The sequence below is a fragment of the Bubalus kerabau genome, chromosome 10, assembly GCF_029407905.1.
Source record: "Bubalus kerabau isolate K-KA32 ecotype Philippines breed swamp buffalo chromosome 10, PCC_UOA_SB_1v2, whole genome shotgun sequence".
Classification (NCBI taxonomy): Eukaryota; Metazoa; Chordata; class Mammalia; order Artiodactyla; family Bovidae; genus Bubalus; species Bubalus kerabau.
In genome coordinates, this window is record NC_073633.1 from 32640406 (window position 1) to 32661969 (window position 21564).

At 37.0% G+C, this 21564-nt stretch overlaps 2 protein-coding genes across 2 annotated transcripts; both read right to left on the reverse strand.

Annotated features, from left to right (window-relative positions):
* Positions 1 to 904: 904 nt before the first annotated feature.
* LOC129620543 (olfactory receptor 4F3/4F16/4F29) lies at positions 905 to 1852 on the reverse strand. Its single transcript, XM_055536358.1, has one exon. It carries the CDS (start codon positions 1841 to 1843, stop codon positions 905 to 907), a length of 939 nt encoding a protein of 312 aa, XP_055392333.1. The 5' UTR covers positions 1844 to 1852.
* Positions 1853 to 14613: 12761 nt separating this feature from the next.
* LOC129620544 (olfactory receptor 4F3/4F16/4F29-like) lies at positions 14614 to 15558 on the reverse strand. The gene has a single exon (XM_055536359.1). It carries the CDS (start codon positions 15547 to 15549, stop codon positions 14614 to 14616), a length of 936 nt encoding a protein of 311 aa, XP_055392334.1. The 5' UTR covers positions 15550 to 15558.
* Positions 15559 to 21564: the final 6006 nt, after the last annotated feature.

Sequence of the window (21564 nt, forward strand, 5' to 3'; positions counted from 1 at the left end):
TAAGAGAGAAAAACATTGCAAATCTTATAGATATATTAATTAGATAGTAAGGAAATATTACAAAGAACTTATTTCAAAAAAATCTGAAAACACAGATGAATGTAAAAGTTTCTTAGAAGACAAAAACTACCAAAAATCAAATTTCTAGTTGAAAACATTTTGCAAAGAAAACTCCTAGCCCAAATGACTTCATTGGGTAAATTCTATAAAATATTTTTAAGAAAAAATCATATCAACAGGGCATCTAAAAACCTACAACTGGCATCATCTTTAATTGATGAAAGACTTAATGCTTTTTTCAAAAGAGTAAGAACAAGTTATTGATGTCCAATGCAACCACTTCTATTTAACACTGTACCATTTGACTTTGCTAAGTGAATGAATAAGGCAACAAAAATGAATAAATTAAATCCACACCAGAATAAAAGATGAAAAATGTCTTTATTTGCCAATGAAATTCTCATGTATGAAGAAAATCCTGCTTAATCTGTAAAAAAGTAGTAGAAGTAATGTTTTGTAAATGTGCAGGACATAATGTTAATAAACAAAAGTCTGTTGTGTTTCTATATATTAACAACAAACAATTCTACATTAAACCCCAACAGTACAATTTATAACCATATCAAAAATATGGAAATTTTAGGATGAATCTCAAAATAAGATATGCAAGTCTTATTCACCAAAAACTGAAAACACTGCTGAAAGTAATTAAATTGGACTTACATAGATACAGAGGTACAGTGTTTAATGGCTCACAGGAATAAATATATTTATCATTTAGAAATAAGTTACAGATCTGACAGCACTCAAAGCAAAATCTGATGCTTCAAATTCCTGATCACAAATACCAAAGACAGAAGCATAAAGCTACCTTATGGTTGGTGAGAAGACTTCATCACATCATTTATGAAATCGTCCCATAAATCACTAGCTGTTTGCATACTCTCTTCATTGCTGCTTTCATCTCTTTATTCCTGAATGTGTAAATAACTGGATTCAAGAAAGGAGTGAGAACCGTATCAAAAAGAGCAAGAAACTTGTCCATTTGGGAATTGGGGTGCGGCCATGTATAGACAAACATGGTTGGACCAAAGAACAAAATAACCACAGTGATGTGAGCTGACAAAGTGGAGAGGGCCTTGGATGAACCACCTGAGGAGTGTTTCCAAACAGTTAACAGGATGAACATATAGGAGATGAGGAGTATAAAGAAAGAACTAACACAGATAAACCCACTGTTGACAGTGACCATGAACTGAAGTCTGTAAGTATCTGTACAGGCCAGTCTGAGGAGCCGAGGAAGATCACAGTAAAAGCTGTCCAATACATTCGGACCACAGAAGGGCAAATTAACAATAAATGCTAGCTGGAACAGTGAGTGGCTGACACCAAGGGCCCAGGCAGCAGCCAGAAACAAAATGCACATCCTCGGGCTCATGATGCTCAGATAGTGGAGAGGCTTACATATGGCAACATATCTGTCAAAGGCCATGGCTATGAGCAGCACCATCTCCACCCCACCAATGACATGGATGAAGAAGATCTGAGCAATGCAGCCTCCAAAAGAAATGACTTTACATTTTCTGAAAAGGTCATAGATCATCTTGGGAGAAGTGACAGAGCAGGCTCCCAAGTCAATGAAGGAGAGGCTGGCCAGTAGGAAGTACATGGGGGAATGTAAGTGAGGATCAGTAGTCACAGAAAACACAATGAGGATGTTCCCAGCCATGCTTGCCACATAGAGCACAGAGGAGAACACCAGGAGGAGCAGCTGGAACTCCCATGAATAAGTGAGTCCCAGAAACACAAACTCAGACACCACCGAGTGATTCCCTCCATCCATCAATCTAGCCAACAGGGCTGCCACTGAAATACTGATAACTATGAAAATGAGGAGGAAAGTGTGATTATGGAGAAGATAATTTCTGATTTTTCAACATCCTCATAATGAATGAAAAGTATGTAATTATCCACTTCATCAAATATACAAAAAAAAATAATAATTAACATTATATCATCACAAAGTGTGGGCTGCAACATACTTCAAACATCATCAATACTCACACTTCAATGCTCTGCTCTCAAATTAACACATTAGGCAAGAACAAAAGTGTCCATGACTTCATCAGCTATTTAAATCTCTTCTGATACTGATTATTCCACATTTCCAAAATATCCCATCATGCTTTTATGTATATCTCATAATCCACTTTTCTCACAATTTACAAAAAGTAGTGATGAGAGGAAAACATTGACTGGTCAATTGTCACCTGGAGTGAATGGGACATAAGACATGAATAGATACTGAATTAGGATAGACTGTAGATTAGAATAGACTGTAGATTAAGAAAATACTAGGATATGTAAAACTGGAGGCCCTGCAAGTACAACAGGACAGGAGAAGTATGCAGATTCTAGTAAATAAAACAAACACAGTTTTCCATCACATTTCATCATATTCATGGCTATTCTGGGTGCCTCTAGTTTCCACATAATTTTTCATGGCTACAAATAACTAAACTGGACTCAATACTCAGTAAGGCTTTCATAATGGAGCCTACAGCAGCTAAGTGTGAAAGGCTTTCTCCAGGCCTAATAAATGTGTATTTGAGGGATTTCTGCAGTTTCTGCTAAGGTATATTCCTAAAGTCACAGATGAAGTAAAGTATCTGAAAACATTTGCTTTCTGTCCATACATGTGAAGGTACTGAGGTCAGCACTCGAAATAGTTGAGATATTAATTTGTAATTCATCAGTGCCTCAGTTTGTTGTTACCTTTAAGTCCATTGAGATCCCTCTGTCCTTAAAAGTACTCAGTACTGCCTCTTCTAATGGTTGATATTATCCTGCTTACTTGGCTTGGAAATCTGTTCAGATATTTAATCTTAAAGGCAATTTGTATCTCATACTTTCGATTTACAATTATAAAATAGGAATATCAAATATACAACTCCAGACCTTCTCATTCAAAGGGCCATCTGACTGATGCTCTCATTCATCCCAGTCTGCAAACCTGACAGAAGCTCTCACTATGTTCGGACCCCAATTCTGGGTCACCACCACTGGCATGAATGTCTTTCTACTCTCATCTACATGAACTGACTATGCTATCACATCCCAGTCCAATAGTCCACAGTCTCAAGGCGCACAGTGTTACCATAAACCTGAGGCTTGGAGTAGTGGACAGGGAATAACCACTATCTCCTGTTCATCAGGGCAGAGAGAATCAGCAGGGGAGAGGACTGATGGGATGGATGTACATGGGAAACTAATGGAGGCATGGTGGGGGCAGGATGGGGGCAAGAAGCTTAGTAACTGTTGAAAAACCTTCAAAGCTTTGGTGAGGAAAAGAATATGTGCTCAGCATGGATGGAAATTTTTCATGGAATTATTTATGGGCCATTTTGTCCAAGGTGATTATCAATCACATGAAAAACATGAGACCCCCAACCAGGTTCACCCAACTAGAAGAATTGGGGACCAGAACCTAGAGCTCTTGACTCTTATTCCAAGAAAGATAGACTCTGGAGAAAATAATCAAGCAAAATAAAAATCCACAAAACACTATTTCCATACAATGTCCATTATTAACACTAAATTATATAATTAGTGTAATAATAAATAAAGTATATAAAGTGAGTGCCTAGTTAAAGATTATTTGACTAGTAAAATAGAAAATTATATTTGGGAAAGTGGTTATTCACTGCTAATATATTTCTATACTGATGTGTCTTTTTTGCTGGTTATGCAACTGGTCATTACAACTGTAAAACACTTAAGTTGTTGTCTCTAAAGAGACCTTTCTTTTGGTCTTCCTAAATTTTATTATCCTTAAAGAAGGTCAATTAAACTCACTAGCTATAATGTAAACATACTAGCTATTATTGACAATTTTGTTCATAAGAACTTTTTTTTTTTTACAAATTCCTATAAATCAAAGAGCTGGGAAAACAGTTGAAAACACATAAATTGAACACATAACAAATACTGTCTAATGTGGATATAACACATGTCAAGTGAATAGCAAGATAAATATTTGGAATGTGATTTAGACATTCAATAATAGAAGATTACTAGTGTCAGCAACAGCAGGGGGGAAGGCTGCTCCCAGGGTATAGATATTTATTTGACTCTATAAGAATTAGTGAAAGCTAAATAGAAAGAGAAAGAAATACCTTGAATTAATTAATATCAAGGTGCCTTTTAATATTACCTACCATTATTCATGTGTATATAGCTCATATTATATACCCAGATACATACAGAAGTCAACAATTAGTTCTCAACTGTGAGGTTATATTAACAACAACAGCCTTATTAAAGCCATGACTACAGGTCAATGATCTTTATTATTCTTTTTGTTTATTCTTGATTCTCTCCACCACTTTTTCAATAGTTTCAACATCCTTAAGGGAAAGTTTCTCATTTAAAAACATATAGGAGTCATGACAAGTAGTCTCCCAGTGAGAAGGCACCTAAGGCTTCACAACATATTTCTCATTGGGATTAGCTAACATGTCATCTCCATACCTACAGTCAGCACTCGACTTATTTTCAGGAAGTATATAGAATAATCTGAGATATATAGAAAAGTAAAATAGAGAGAAAGGAGAACAAATAAATTTAAAATATTTAAAATATCTTAAAGACTGGATAGAGGAGAAATTAGAAAAGATGTGCAAAATGACAAAATAGAAGCAAGAGGAGAAAAGAGAAAGAGCACATCAGAGTTCAGAGAGTACAAAATACCATAGCCTGTATTTCTGAGAACCCAGGTCAGTTAAGGAGAACATCACCCTCTCACCTTTAATTCACTGATTCAGGGCTGCTCCTGACTTTGCAACATTGGATTGCATTCAAGGAAGGCAGATGCTTCTATCACCTGCCCTGTCAGGCTCACAAAGTTTCTATGAAAATCACACTTGGTAATGAATGGACATGTTGCCTTTTATGCTGCACAATGATATACACATGTAATTCACAGTAGAAATTCAACTCTTATTATGACTTGAGGAGTCTAGCATATACTAAGCAGAAAAAGGTATATAGGACAATACACAGCAGACATATGAAATTCTCCCCATGTACATTTTCTGTATATTCTACTATCCCGGGAGGGCTCTCTGCCCTGTCAGCTTCTACTATTGCAGGTTAGAGTACAGTTATTTTCAACATGTGGTTCTTCTATATCGTAGTTTTTTCACATGGATATATGCTCATATCAAAAGTCCAGAAATAATTTCCAAATTTTCATCTCTATCTTCAGTCCTACAATTACAAAATGTCACATATTTCCTTTCATGCCTTACAGTAAAAGAGTTAATAGCTTGGGCTCTGATGTCAACCAGGAATTTTTTTTTCTTTCATTGAGGCTCAGTTGCTCACTTGCTGTGACACGTTGTGAGAATGACAAAGTTATCTGACCTCTCTGAGCTTCAGTTTTGTCATTATTAGCAAAGAGATAAGAATACCTCCCTTGCAGGGTGTTGTGGGAAATAAATGATATATGTATGTAACCATACCTGCCTCAGTACCTAGCACATAGTATGACACAATAAATAGTACTTATTATATAGTAAGGACTATTTACATCGTAGCTTTCAAAGATTGACAATATTCCCAAATATCTGAATCATTCATTATTCTAATGTATTGGACCTAGATCTTGTTTTATAAATTTTTATGTCTACACTTGTACCCAATGACTTAAGTGTATTTCCCAAATAAGTGTACTCTTCAGGAGAGATATTAACCAAAGACTGCCTGGGGGATGTAGGAAGAAGCTTAGTGCTCTGCTTAGGCTGTGACCCTTTCAACTACTGCAATCCCTATAATCCAAAGTCATAAATTTGAATTCCTCACATTTAAAAAGTTAAGTTTTTCTTGACCACTTCAGACAATACTGGATATTTCTTTAATGTTTAAGGATAAAAGTGAGTCAAGAAGGAAGAAAGGAGAAGTGCAGGTGTTTTGAGGGGTTTCTAAAGGCTGTGTCCATCCAGGAGCAGATATGTATTGAGCTGAGGCAAGGAAGCCAAACTATACAGTACCAGTTGTTCAGGAAAATACAATATTCTCCAAACTGCTTTTTTCAATTCAGTTCAGTTCAGTCGCTCAGCCGTGTCTGACTCTTTGCGACCCCATGAATTGCAGCACACCACGCCTCCCTATCCATCACCGACTCTCGGAGTTAGACATATTGAATTCTTTAGTTTTGACCTCCAATTTAACTACGCAATTTGAGAAAACAGAGGTCATTTAGGTGCGTTATAAAGTCAGATGTTTACTTAAGACCAAAGTCGTCTTATCATTCTTAATTTCTCATTTATTTGCTAATTTAAAATAGATTTGCTTTCTATGTGCCAGGTCTCAAGAAAGGCCAATGTTGTACAAGTTCGATCCTTATCTAACATGTATATAAATATACATCATTGTGTGATGAGGTCACAGACATGGAACAGATTCTCTAATATATGAGAAGAGTAGGGAAAGTAACTACAGTGACGAGAAAAGGCAGCACAGCAAATGTGACATTTGTGTATAGCTTTAGAGATGGTAAATATCATAATACACAAACATAGAAACTAAAATTTCATTTAAAGAAGATGGTCCCTTGGAATGCAAGATCAAACCAGTCAGTCCTAAAGGAAATCAACCCTGAATGTTCACTGGAAGGACTGATGCTGAAGTTGAAGCTCCAATACTTTGATCACCTGATTCGAAGAGGTGACTCACTGAAAAAGACTTTAATGCTGAAAGATTCAAATCAGAAGGAGAAGAGGGTGGCAGACAATGAGATGGTTAGATAGCATCACCAACTCAATGGACATGGATTTGAGCAAACTCCAGGAGATAGTAAAGGACAGGGAAGCTTGGTGTGCTGCAGTACGTAGGGTGGCAAGAGTCAAACACAACTTAGCAACTGAACAACAACAACAAAACATTAAAAGTAGTTAAGTTTGGTATTCATTGAGTTAACAGTGAAGCATGCAGTTTGTCTACAGCACAAATGTTGCTTTGGAGAAGAGGAGAAAACTGGTAAAGATTAGTTTCTGCCTGACACTGAGAACTAATCTATTTAAGAATTATTAAATAAAAAAAAGAATTATTAAATAAGTGTAGAGGGACAATGAAGGATTGGGAGCAAGGAACTGATGATTAGGTCAGTCATTAGGGAAAATACTCCAACCATAACTGGAACAGGTCAATCAAAGGTTAAAAAAAAAATGGAGGTAAGGAATCCCTTAAGAAAATGATGAAATAAACAGATCAGGGAGGCCATGGAGAAGCATCAGGACTACACAGTTTTATCTATAAGAATATAAATATAGGACACAGAAATACTGGGAAGTAAAAACCCAAAGGAATTGGTGACTGATTAAAGTTGATGTGAACATGAAAGAGAGAGAATTCAAAGATGACACCAAGATGTATGCATGAATAGAATAGTCATGGATTCATTTTTAAAAAGAAGATAGCTGGACATGGAATTTGTGATGATGGAGAAAAGAGATTATCACATTTACATTAAGCAAGTGACAGTTTCACATTGCACTCTGAGAGTGTGAAAGGAAGCAAAGGAGCCAATGAGTTAGGCAGAACAGTCATGGAGGTAGGAGGTTAATTGGCTCTAAGCCAGAGAAGCCAAAACACAACAGTGAATCAAGAATGAAGGATGAGGAACACGTGTATGCCTGTGGCGGATTCATTTTGATGTTTGGCAAACTAATACGGTTATGTGGAGTTTGAAAATAGAATAAAATTAAAAAAAAAAAAGAAACATAAAAGTGTTTAATTTTGGTGATGTCCAGTTTATGGTTTTCTTCTTTTTGTTTGTGCTTTTGGTGGCATATCTAAGAAATCAGTGCCTAATCTAGGGCCAAAAAGATTTATGTCTATATTTTCTTCTAGGAGTTTTAAAGCTTAAGCTATTATATTCAGGTCTTTGACCCATTTTGAATTATTTTTCATATAGAGTGTGAGGTAGATGTCTGACTGGGGTGAGATAGGTGGGTCTCCAGCTGTCCTCACCATATGTTGAAGAAATTATTCTTCCCCTTCCCCGTTAACTCAATATTTTGGCATCCTTGCCAAAAATTGATTGATGATAAATGTGAGGATTTATTTCTGAATTTTTAAAGATATTTTATTGATCTATATAATCTCTCTTCATACCAGTACCACACTGTGTTGATTACTGCAGCTTTGCAGTCAGTGTTGAAATTAAGAAGTATGTGTCCTCTTCTTTTTTTAAAGAAGAACATTCATTTCTATACTAATTTTCAGATTTTGTTAATTTTTACAAAGAAATTAGCTGGGATTTTGATAGGGGTTATGTTGAATCTATAGATCAATTTGGAGAGTATTGGCATCTTAACAATATTAAGTTTTCCAATCCATGAACGTGGGAAGTGTTTTCATTTATTGAGATTTTCTTTTTTTTTTTTGATTTTGTTTTGTTTTTAAACTTTACAATACTGTATTGGTTCTGCCATATATTGAAGTGAATCCGCCACAGGCATACATGTTTTCTTTAATTTCTTTCAACAACTTTTTCAGTTTCAGAGGATGAACTTTGTACTTCTTTTGTTAAATTTATTTCTAAGTACCTTACCCATTTTGATGCTATTATGAATGGAACCAATTTCATTTTGATATGTTTACTGTGATGGTATAGAAATAGAATAAATTTTTGTCTATTAAAAAAAAAAAGAATGAAGGATGAAAACAGAACAAAAGCAGCGAGTTGAGAAATGCTATCAGTGAGATGTCCAGGTTGAAATATCAGACAGGATACATGGAAAGAAGCATAGATTCAAGACATAACTGTATAGTAATCCATGTAAGTGTAATAAATGAATGTATAAGAGTGAGTAAGTTTTCTGAGGGAAAGAGTATAGAGGAAAAAAATAAAAAGGAAATAAAGCAAAGATCCCACCATGTAGAACATCACACTGACAGTGTGAAGGAAGCAAAGGAGCCAATGAGCTAGGCAGAACAGTCATGGAGACAGGACAATTGGCTGTGAGCCAGAGAAGCCAAAACACAACAGTGAATCAAGAACAAAGGATGAAAACAGAACAAAAGGAGGCAGTAGAGAAATTCTATGACAGTGAAGAAAGGGGGATGATAAAAAGAGAAGTAATGTAAGAAAACTGAGATATCATCTGACATGTTTCTACTTTGCAACTGGGTGATTTCAGCCTAGTATTTCATAGGTACACATTATAAACATCAAACAGGTTCATTAAGGTATGAATAATATAATAGATGTGATAGAGTTGTTTAAGATAGAGTTAATGAAAGGTCCCCATTAGGGGCTGGATAACAAAGATTGCAGAGAACTTACAAACTACTCTGTTGTAACACACACCAGCAATGCTCAGCAGCTTGAAATCAACCAAAAAAAAACCACTTTAACTATTAGGGCGAAAAGGGCTGAGAAGTGAAATGGCAAGTGAAGAAGGAGGTTACAAAGGTGTAAAAGGTTTCTGGTCATTGGACAGTACAACCAGACAGTCAAGACTGACCATAAACCACAGGCCAGGAAGAAAAGCACATGAGACCAAAAAAATAAATATTTTAAAATAAGGACCATCACTTGGGAAACTTGTAGTCATACAATACATTGAGTCTTCCGTGGTATTCTTCTACAACTTTATTATTCTTCTTTGAAGTATGCATACACGTGAGTCTTCTTCATGAGCCTAATTCCTTATCCATTCTCCTTCTCTCGTGCCAGCCAAAAACTGCCACAGAGAAGGTTAACATCACCACAAGCTGAGGAAAACTCAGTTTTTGCATTCCTGGAACAAGAACCTTGGCTCAGTAATTTTCTCACTATGGATTTTATTTCTGTCCTTCCCACCTACCTGTTTTGTCAAGGGAACTAAGAGAACAGCATCATTAAGAATTCACATAGATATAGTTCTCCCAAAATCAACCAGATCCTATGCAGTATCATTACAGACACATAAAAATAGTTATATAAACAGTCAGAGCAACAGCTAATTACAACCCCAGGGGTTAGTGACCAAGTGGTGCTGCAGAGATCTGGGAATTATCACCCATGGTCGTTTTGGTTTCCCACTGTAGCCAAGCAGAGAAGCTTTAATGACAACAAATGAGACATTCAGCTTTCTTAGACAAACAACTACTGACCACCTTTTAAAGCTCCTTTAAATATTTACTTTATAATGATTAAAGTTGAATTCCAGAGTAACATTTTAAATTGTCCTTTAAAATGTTGATTATCACAATAATATTCAACTTAAACACAGAATATATTAAGAAGTATGAAGAATATTACACAGCAATAAAGCCACACAATATTCCATGAAAAAGAAAGAGAAGAGAATATATAAGGAAACGAGATTTAAATTGACTTCAAAAATAATACTTTAATATATATTCTACTGAAGCCCCAGAACCATTTTGTGAAGTAGATATAATTGTTACCACATAATCTCAGAAAAATTATTGATATTATACAGATATTATAAGATTGAGCTATATATGAATTTAGGACTTTCTCAATTTTTTCTTCTCTTTCTTTCTTAAATTATAGAAAAGTCAATTTTACCCAACACATTCATGAAGCACAGGATCGTGAATTCAAATTTCAGGCATGCCTAACAGATAAAACTGTAAGTCAACCTCAATTATGTAAATAAACTCAGAGTTTCAGTCTAAGATTCCAGTCTTGAGATGCTTCTCCCTCTCTTTCTTTAAATAATGAGATGAAATATAAATGTGAACTCCATTCTTACAAAAACCAGGAAATCTACCTACAATTCCAAGGCATGACATGCAAAGTAAAACTATTTGCCATAAAAATTGAAATAGGATAAGAAAGAACACCAAAAGAAAATGCATGCCTCTAAAGATCTTGAATCAGTCAGGAAGTTCAGTACTCTCAAAAAGAGGTAGCTATGTTGAGAATAAAATCAGTGATCCTCACTTTGAACAGCAATATCAGAATGTGTGAACCCTCACATTAGAAAGTGATGGGGTAATGGAACTTAAAGAGAAAGATACAGATACAGCACCTCTGAAATAGTTAGGCCATGGTATAGCATGGCGAGAAGTGGGGGAAAGCATCCAGACAGCTGACAATTGCCATTATATAATGAGAAGAAACAGACAAATAATAAGATATATGATAAATATTAACAAATATGACTCCACTCTGAGTCAGTACTTAGACCAGCAGCCCAGGCTTGAGTCATACTAACAAAAGAGAGGTATTTTGAAAACCACATTCCAAAACTCAACTGTCTTCTATCATATATCACAATCACCCCCACCTCCTCCTCGTTCATGATATCCTTTCAAATATCTAGTGTATTAACAGATTAATGATAAAATTATATTTCATAGCATAATGATTCTATTATAAAATAATGATGACCTGTATGAATATACTTCAATAAGAAAGAAAAGGGAAAATGACATAAGATAAACAGCAAACACATAATAGAAGGTTATGCTTTGAAGTAGTGAAAATTATAAGCAAATTTTCAGTGAAAATGTAAAGATATCTTCTTTCTGAAATGACATTTAGAAAATATGAGTCAAATTAAATAAATGACAGAAAATATGAAGTGACGAAAAATAAACTGGAAATTTCAAGAAGTAAATAACAAAATGAAAGTGTGACAGAAATGAGGATCACTAACAGAAGAAAAAAGTGGAAGCTTAAATATTCTAAAAAGAAGAATGGAGTTTAAAAGAATTAAAGAAAGATATAGATTAAAATAATATCCAACAAATTAAAAATTAGTTTTTCTTAAAGAGAGTTCATAATGTTTAGTATAGAAATTATTCAAAATAAAGCAAAAGGAAACTTCTCCAAAACAAAATGGACTGGTTGGATCTCCTTGCAGTCCAAGGGACTCTCAGGAGTCTTCTCCAACACCACAGTTCAAAAGCATCAATTCTTTGGCGCTCAGTCTTCTTCACAGTCCAACTCTCACATCCATACATGACCACAGGAAAAACCATAGCCTTGACTAGACGGACCTTTGTTGGCAAAGTAATGTCTCTGCTTTTGAATATGCTATCTAGGTTGGTCATAACTTTCCCTCCAAGCAGTAAGCGTCTTTTAATTTCATGGCTGCAGTCACCATCTGCAGTGATTTTGGAGCCCAGAAAAATAAAGTCTGACACTGTTTCCACTGTTTCCCCATCTATTTCCCATGAAGTGATGGGACCGGATGCCATGATCTTCGTTTTCTGAATGTTGAGCTTTAAGCCAACTTTTTCACTCTCCACTTTCCCTTTCATCAAGAGGCTTTTGAGTTCCTCTTCACTTTCTGCCATAAGGGTGGTATACTAACACATATATATGGAATTTAAAAAGATGGTAATTATAACCCTGTATGTGAGACAGCAAAAGAGACACAGATGTATAGAACAGTCTTTTGGACTCTGTGGGAGAGGGAGAGGGAGAGGGTGGGTTGATTTGGGAGAATGGCATTGAAACATGTATATTATCATATGTGAAACGAATCGCCAGTCCAGGTTGGATTAATGATACAGGATGCTTGGGGCTGGTGCACTAGGATGACCCAGAGGGATGGTACGGGGAGGGAGGTGGGAGGGGGGTTCAGGATGGGGAACACGTGTATACCCGTGGCAGATTCATGTTGATGTATGCCGAAACCAATACAATATTGTAAAGTAATTAACCTCCAATTAAAATAAATAAATTTTTTAAAAAAACTAAGTATAAACCTTCAAAGTTATTAAAAGAAAACACACACACAAAGAAATAAAACATCATATAGAGAGAGAAATTTTAATACATAAAAGTATTCAAAAGGATGCATAAAATTAATTCATTAACTTATCCTAATATTTATTGACTACCCCATTGCCAGGAGTGTGCCCAGTGCAATTGATTGATAGTTCTCCCATCTTGAGGTTTTATATACTAGAGGCAGAGGCAGATAATAAACAATCACAGAAACAAATGCAAAATTGCAAACATGAAAGTTACACTGTCATATTGTAATAGAGGATTTGATGTAAGCAACAAAGTCAGTAAAGACTTCCTGAAGAAGCAACTGGACCTAAAATCTAAATGATAAATAGATGTTGACTAAGAATGGAAGACAAAAGATTCCCTGAAGGGGAAACAATCTGTGCTTCCCCTTGAGGCCAGAGCAGGCACTGGGAGTGAAACCTGAAAATACACTGAGAGAAAATGAGGGGAGATTTATACAGGATGAGGCTGAAATAAGTAGTGGGATACTCTTTCCAGGAGAATGAGAAGACAAGGAAAACTTAAAATCTTCCTCCAAGGAGGGTAATATGAACAGACTAGATATTTATGACTATCACTTGGATCCCTGTGTACAGAGTAGGTTTGAAGGAATCTGGACTGGATGTTGGGGCTTCCCATGTGGTTCTAGTGGTAAAGAAAGTGTCTGCCAATGCAGGAGACTTAAGAAACGTGCGTTTGATCCCTGGGTCAGGAAGATCCCCTGGAGGAGGGCATGGCAATCCATTCCAGTATTCTTGCCTGAAAAATCCCATGGACAGAGGAGCCTGGCAGTCTATACAATCCATGGGGTCACAAAGAGTTGGGCACAACTGAGTGACTTAGCACACAGCACACAAATGGAAAAAATAGGCTATACTGGACTTATGACACTTTGGCAAGCACTGGAAATTAATGTTGGATTTTTACAGTGCACTACAAAAAGTTCTATAAATTTGCATTGAAAATATTTGATTCATATCTCTATCTCCTCCAGGCCATACATCTTGAGGTGCTTCAATGTATTCTTAGAAACAATCCCAGATACAGAATAAATACAATGCCATATATAAAGAGAAATGAATAGTTTTAGGAGACAGATAAAAGAATGAATAATTGGTTCATGAATATACCTATATGTGAACAGTAGCAAACCAGTAGTGTCATTTGTTTAGGCTTTCGAAAATCTTCCCAACAGGGTTTATGTCACCAGTAAAAAAATATTGGTAATTAAGAGAAAGAGTAGTGAGAAAAGAGGCAGAAAGGCAGAAGACAATGAGGCCAGAGAGACTGGTATTTCCTTAGTCTGGAATCAGATACTTTGTAACTTGTTGAGGGAGAATCTTAACAGAAAATTTTCCTGCTGAAGAAGATATCTATATCCTGAAAATCACAAAGAGATAATTGATATAATAAACCTGAAGGACTTGGATGACATGTGAGGATTATCCAACTCACCAAAGGAATGAGAAAAAGACCCATTCTTGGTAAATGTGGAGATTATCAATGGAATAATTAGCATCTTGGTTACTTCAAGATGTAGATTATAAGTAAATATATGGACAAATTGAAACAATTATCAGTTTAAAATCTTGAAAGAAAAGAGAAGTAAACAAACTAGTTAGAAAGAAATGATTATAATTAGAACATATGTGTGTAATCCCATATAAATAAACATAAATTTTGAATTAAGGTTTTATTTGTCTAAATGTTTACTCTCTTTAGGGAAGAGAAGCAGTCTTATAGAGTGTGGTAACACTCTACTTAGAGCTAATGAACTAGAAAGAGCTAATTTCATAATACTAGATACAGGCAACATAATGATCAGGATAAAATCCTTTTAATATCATTTATGAAATCTTCTTAAAAATCACGAATGGCCTGAAAGCTCTCTTCATTGCTACATTCATCTCTTTGTTCCTGAATGTGTAGATGACTGGATTTAAAAAAGGAGTGAGAACAGCATCAGAAAGAGCAAGAAACTTGTCCATTTGGGAACTGGGGTGTGGCCAAGTATAGATAAACATGGTTGGACCAAAGAACAAAATAACCACAGTGATGTGAGCTGACAAAGTGGAGAGGGCCTTGGATGAACCACCTGAGGACCATTTCCAAACAGTTAACAGGATGAACATATAGGAGATGAGGAGTATAAAGAAGGAACTAACACAGATAAACCCACTGTTGACAGTGACCATGAACTGAAGTCTGTAAGTATCTGTACAGGCCAGTCTGAGGAGCCGAGGAAGATCACAGTAAAAGCTGTCCAATACATTCGGACCACAGAAAGGCAAATTAACAATAAATGCTAGCTGGAACAGTGAGTGGCTAACACCAAGGGCCCAGGCAGCAGCCAGAAACAAAATGCACATCCTCGGGCTCATGATGCTCAGATAGTGGAGAGGCTTACATATGGCAACATATCTGTCAAAGGCCATGGCTATGAGCAGCACCATCTCCACCCCACCAATGACATGGATGAAGAAGATCTGAGCAATGCAGCCTCCAAAAGAAATGACTTTATGCTTTCTGAAAAGGTCATAGATCATCTTGGGAGAAGTGACAGAGCAGGCTCCCAAGTCAATGAAGGAGAGGCTGGCCAGTAGGAAGTACATGGGGGAATGTAAGTGAGGATCAGTAGTAACAGAAAACACAATGAGGATGTTTCCAGTCATGCTTGCCACATAGAGCACAGAGGAGAACACCAGGAGGAGCAGCTGGATCCCCCATGAATGAGTGAGTCCCAGAAACACAAACTCAGACACCGAGTGATTCCCTCCATCCATCGATCCAGCTAACAGGGCTGCCACTGAAATACTGATAAATATGAAAATGAAGAGGAAAGTGTGATTATAGAGATGATAATTTCTGATTTCAGTATTCTCATAATGAATGAAAAGTATATAATTATCCAATTCCTCAAATACACAAACAAAAAGACAACACTCAACATAGTATCATCACAATGTTTGAGCTGCAATGTACTTCAAACCTATCATCACAAATACTCTCACTTCAACATTCTGTTCTTAAATTAACAGAGTAGGCAAACACAAAAGATTCCAACGTGTCCATGGAATTCATCAGCTGTTTATATCACTTCTGGGGACTTCCCTAGTGGTCCTCTGGTCAGATGTACACCTTGCCATGCAGGGAACAGGGGTTTGATCCCTGCTTGGGGAACTAAGATCCCACATACCTCGGAGCAACTGAGCCAGTGCTCTGCAGTCGCAGCTATAGATTCTATGCATCTCAACAAAAGATCCCACATAATGCATCAAAGATCCCACGTGCTAGAACTAAGATCTGACATAGCCAATAAGTAAAGAATTTAAATTTCACCTTTGATATTGACTATTCCTCATTTCCAAAATATTCCATCATGTTTTTATATATATTCTCATAATCCACTTTTCTCACAATTCACTGACAAAAAGTAGTGATGAGAGGAAAACATGATTCTCTGGTCGATTGTCACCTGGATTGAAAGTTACATGAGACATGAGTTGATAGTCTCCTGTCTTTTATCCCTATCTCAGGATAAGCTGTAGATTGAGACAAAATAAAGAGAATGTGGTATGTAAAACTGGAGGTCCCACAAGTATAGTAAAACAGGGGAAGTATGTGGACTTCAATAAGAAATAAAACAACCACTGTTTCCATCACATTTTATCATGGCCATGGCTATTCTGGGTGCCTCTAGTTTCCACATAATTTTTCATGACTACAAAATCCCTAAACTGGACTCAAAACTCAGTAAGACTTTCATAATGGAGCCTACAGCAGCTAGGTGTGAAAGGCTTTCTCTAGACCTAATAAATGTATATTTGGGGAATTTCTTCAGTTTCTGCTAAGGTATATATCTAAAGCATCCACAGATGATGTAAAATATCTTCAAAAGCATTTTTCTGTTCATACATGTGAAGGTATTGAAGTCAGCACTTGGAATAGTTGAGATATTAAGTAGTAATTCATCAGTGTCTCAGCTTTCCCTTAATGTCATCTCTTATGTTCACTGATACCCCCTTACGCTTTAAAGTATTATCACCTGCATGATAACCTATTCCGATAGTTGATATTATCCTGCTTAATTTCACTTTGAAATCTAGTTAGGTATTTTATCTTCAAGGCAATTTGTATTTTATATTTTTTATTTATAATTATAAAATATGAGGAATATCAAACACTAATAAGTCCCATTATAGGAGGGCAGATGAGATTCCTTCTTGATCTTAAATCATAATATACAAAGTTAGTTAGTTCTTTAATACATATAGTATTTATATGTGAGGTAGAGGGTAAGCAGACAATGGTGTTGTGTTTCTCTATGTGCAGACACCCATCTCAATCACTCCTTCTAGAATAGAGCAGTCCCTGAAAACATCTGCTAGAGGTTAATTTATCTAGGACTTAATGAAATGCAGTAGAACAGGTATACTGATATCTTTCATTTTTGAAGTACAACTCCAGACCTTCTCACTCAAAGGGCCATCTGACTGGTGCCCTCATTCATCACAGACTACACAACTGACTGAGTCTGTCACTATATTCTGACTCCAATTCTGGGTCAGCATCATTGGGATGAATGTCTTTCTATTCTCATCTACATATATTGACTACACTATCATCTCTGAATCCAATGGTCCATAGTCTCAACGTGCACACTTTCTGTTACCAGAAACCTGAGGCTTGGAGTAGGGTGCAGGGAACAACCAATTTCTGCTGCTTATCAAGTTGGAGAGAGTCACCAGGGAATAAGATTGATGGGATAGACATGAAGAGGATTGTAGTGGAGGCACAGGATGGGGGGAAGACAAGAAACTCAGTAATTACTGAAAAAGGACCAAGGTTTTGGTGACTAAAAGCACATGTTCTCAGTATTATGAGATGAAAAGCTGTCGTGGAATTATATATGGGCCATTTTGTCCAAGATGGTTATCATTCACATGAAAAACACGAGGCCACATCCAGGTTCACATAACTGGAAGAACTGGAAACCAAAAGCTAGGTCTGTTGATTCTTATTCTAGAAAGACAGACTCTAGATAAAATGATCAAGTTAACCAAAAAAATAAATAAATAAATAAATAATAATTTTTCTTGGTGAAAATCAAAACTAACCAGAGGTATTCATACACTACCCATTATTAACATTAAATTATGTATCTACCTAATAATAAATAAATATTACATAAAAACAATCAAAGATTATTTGACTAGTACAATGGTAAATTATATTTGGGAAAGTGATTATTCATTCCTGTTATGTTTGTGGTCTGGTTCTTCATATTTTTCTGGTTATGTAGCTGGTCATTATAACTTTAAAACAATTAAGATGATGTTACCAAGGAGGCTATTCTTTTGGTCTTCCTAAATTTTATTATCCTCAAAGAATAATTAAAGTGAAGTCTCTCAGTCATGTCCAACTCTTTGTGACCCCATGAACTGTAGCCTACCAGGCTTCTCTGTCCATGGGATTTTCCAGGCAAGAGTATCAGAGTGGGTTATGATATCCTTCTCCAGGGGATCTTCCAGGTTCAATCCCTGGGTCTCCTGCATTGTACGCAGATGCTTTCCCCTCTGAACCACCAGGGAAGTCCATTAAAATCCCAATGAATTATTACAGCTTTTATTGACTTTTACCCTCATAGTCGCGGCGGCTGCGACAGCGCACAGGCGTGGCCGAGAGGAGCTACCCAGCGTCCTAGGTAAGAAGCAGCAGCTGCGCTTTGCTGGAGCAGCCGTGAAGAGATACCCACATCCAAGGTAAAAGAAACCCAAGTAAAAAGGTAGGCACTTAGAGAGGACATCAGAGGGCAGACAGACTGAAAACACAATCACAGACAACAGGCCAATCTGACGACAGGGACCACAGCCTTGTCTAACTCAATGAAACTAAGCCATGCCATGTGGGGCCACCCAAGATTGATGGGTCATGGTGGAGAGGTCTGAAAGAATGTGGTCCATTGGAGAAGGGAATGGCAAACCACTTCAGAAATCTTGCCTTGAGAACCCCATGAACAGTATAAAAAGGCAAAAAGATAGGACACTGAAAGATGAACTCCCAAGTTTGGTAGGTGCCCAATATGCTATTGGATATCAGTGGAGAAATAACTTCAGAAAGAATAAAGGGATGGAGCCAAAGCAAAAACAACACCCAGTTGTGGATGGGACTGGTGATAGAAGCAAGGTCCGATGCTATAAAGAGCAATATTGCATAGGAACCTGGAATGTTAGGTCCATGAAATCAAGGCAAATTAGAAGTGGTCAAACAGGAGATGACAAGAGTGAACATCGACATTCTAGGAATCAACGAACTAAGATGGACTGGAATGGGTGAATTTAACTCAGATGACCATTATATCTAGTACTGTGGGCAGGAATCCCTTAGAAGAAATGGAGTAGCCCTCATAGTCAACAAAAGAGTCCAAAATGCAGTACTTGGATGCAATCTCAAAAACGATAGAATGATCTCTGTTCGTTTTCAAGGCAAACCATTCAATATCACAGTAATCCAAGTCTATACCCCTACCAGTAACACTGAAGAAGCTGAAATTGAACAGTTCTATGAAGACCTACAAGACCTTCTAGAACTAACACACAAAAAAGATGTCCTTTTCATTATAGGGGACTGGAATGCAAAAGTAGGAAGTCAAGAAACACCTGGAGTAACAGGCAAATTTTGCCTTGGAGTACAGAATGAAGCAGGGCAAAGGATAATAGAGTTCTGCCAAGAGAACACACTGGTCATAGCAAACACCCTTTTCCAACAACACAAAAGAAGACTCTACACATAGACATCACCAGATGGTTGACACCAAAATCAGACTGATTATATTCTTTGCAGCCAAAGATGGAGAATCTCTATACAGTTAGCAAAAATAAGACCGGGAGCTGACTGTGGATCAGAATATGAACTTCTTATTGCCAAATTCAGACTGAAATTGAAGAAAGTGGAGAAAACCACTAGACCATTCAGGTATGACCTAAATCAAATCCCTTAAGATTTTACAGTGGAAGTGAGAAATAGACATAAGGGACTAGATCGGATAGATAGAGTGCCTGATTAACTATGGATGGAGGTTCATGACATTGTACAGGAGACAGGGATCAAGACCATTCCCATGGAAAAGAAATGCAAAAAAGCAAAATGGCTGTCTGAAGAAGCCTTAAAAATAGCTGTGAAAAGAAGGGAAGTGAAAAGCAAAAGAGAAAAGGAAAGATATACCCATTTAAATGCAGAGTTCCAAAGAATAGCAGGGAAAGATAAGAAAGCCTTCCTCAGCGAGCAATGCAAATAGAGGAAAACAACAGAATGGGAAAGACTAGAGATTTCTTCCAGAAAGTTAGAGATACCAAGGGAACATTTCATGTAGAGATGGGCTAAATTAAGTACAGATATGGTAGGGACCTAACAGAAGCAGAAGATATTAAGAAGAGGTAGCAAGAATACACAGAAGAACAGTACAAAAAAGATCTTCACAACACACATAATCACGATGGTGTGATCACTCACCGAGAGCCAGACATCCTGGAATGTGAAGTCAAGTGGGGCTTAAGAAGCATCACTACGAACAAAGCTAGTGGAGGTGATGGAATCCCAGTAGAGCTATTTCAAATCCTGAAAGATGATGCTGTGCAAGTGCTGCACTCAATATGCCAGAAAATTTTGAAAACTCAGCAGTGGCCACAGGACTGGAAAAGGTCAGTTTTCATTCCAATCCCAAAGAAAGGCAATGCCAAAGAATGCTCAAACGACTACACAATTGCACTCATCTCACACGCTAGTAAAGTGATGTTTAAAATGCTCCAAGTCCAGCTTCAGCAATACGTGAACCATGAACTTCCAGATGTTCAAGCTGGATTTAGAAAAGACAGAGGAACCAGAGATCAAATTGTCAACATCCGCTGGATCATCAAAAAAGCAAGAGAGTTCCAGAAAAACATCTATTTCTGCTTTATTGACTATGCCAAAGCCTTTGACTGTGTGGATTACAATAAACTGTGGAATATTCTGAAAGAAATGGGAATACCAGACCACCTGACCTGCCTCTTGAGAAACCTGTATGCAGGTCAGGAAGCAACAGTTAGAACTGAAGTGGAACAACAGACTGGTTCCAAATAGGAAAAGGAGTTCGTCAAGGCTGTATATTTTCACCCTGTTTATTTAACTTATATGCAGAGTACATCATGAGAAATGCTGGGCTGGAAGGAGCACAAGCTGGAATCAAGATTGCAGGGAGAATTATCAATAACCTCAGATATGCAGATGACACCACCCTCATGGCAGAAAGTGAAGAACTAAAGAGCCTCTTGATGAAAGTGAAAGTGGAGAGTGAAAAAGTTGGCTTAAAGCCCAACATTCAGAAAACTAAGATCATGGCATCTGGTCCCATCACTTCATGGCAAATAGATGGGGAAACAGTGGAAACAGTGGCTGACTTTGTTTTTCTGGGCTCCAAAATCACTACAGATGGTGACTGCAGCCATGAAATTAAAAGATGCTTACTCCTTGGAAGGAAAGTTATGACCAACCTAGACAGCATATTAAAAAGCAGAGTCATTACTTTGTCAACAAAGGTCCATCTAGTCAAGGCTATAGTTTTTCCAGTTGTCATGTATGGATGTGAGAGTTGGACTATAAAGAAAGCTGAGCGCCAAAGAATTGATGCTTTTGAACTGTAGTGTTGGAGAAGACTCTTGGACTGCAAGGAGATCCAACCAGTCCATCCTAAAGGAGATCAGTCCTGAGTGTTCATTGGAAGTTCTGATGTTGCAGCTGGAACTCCAATACTTTGGCCA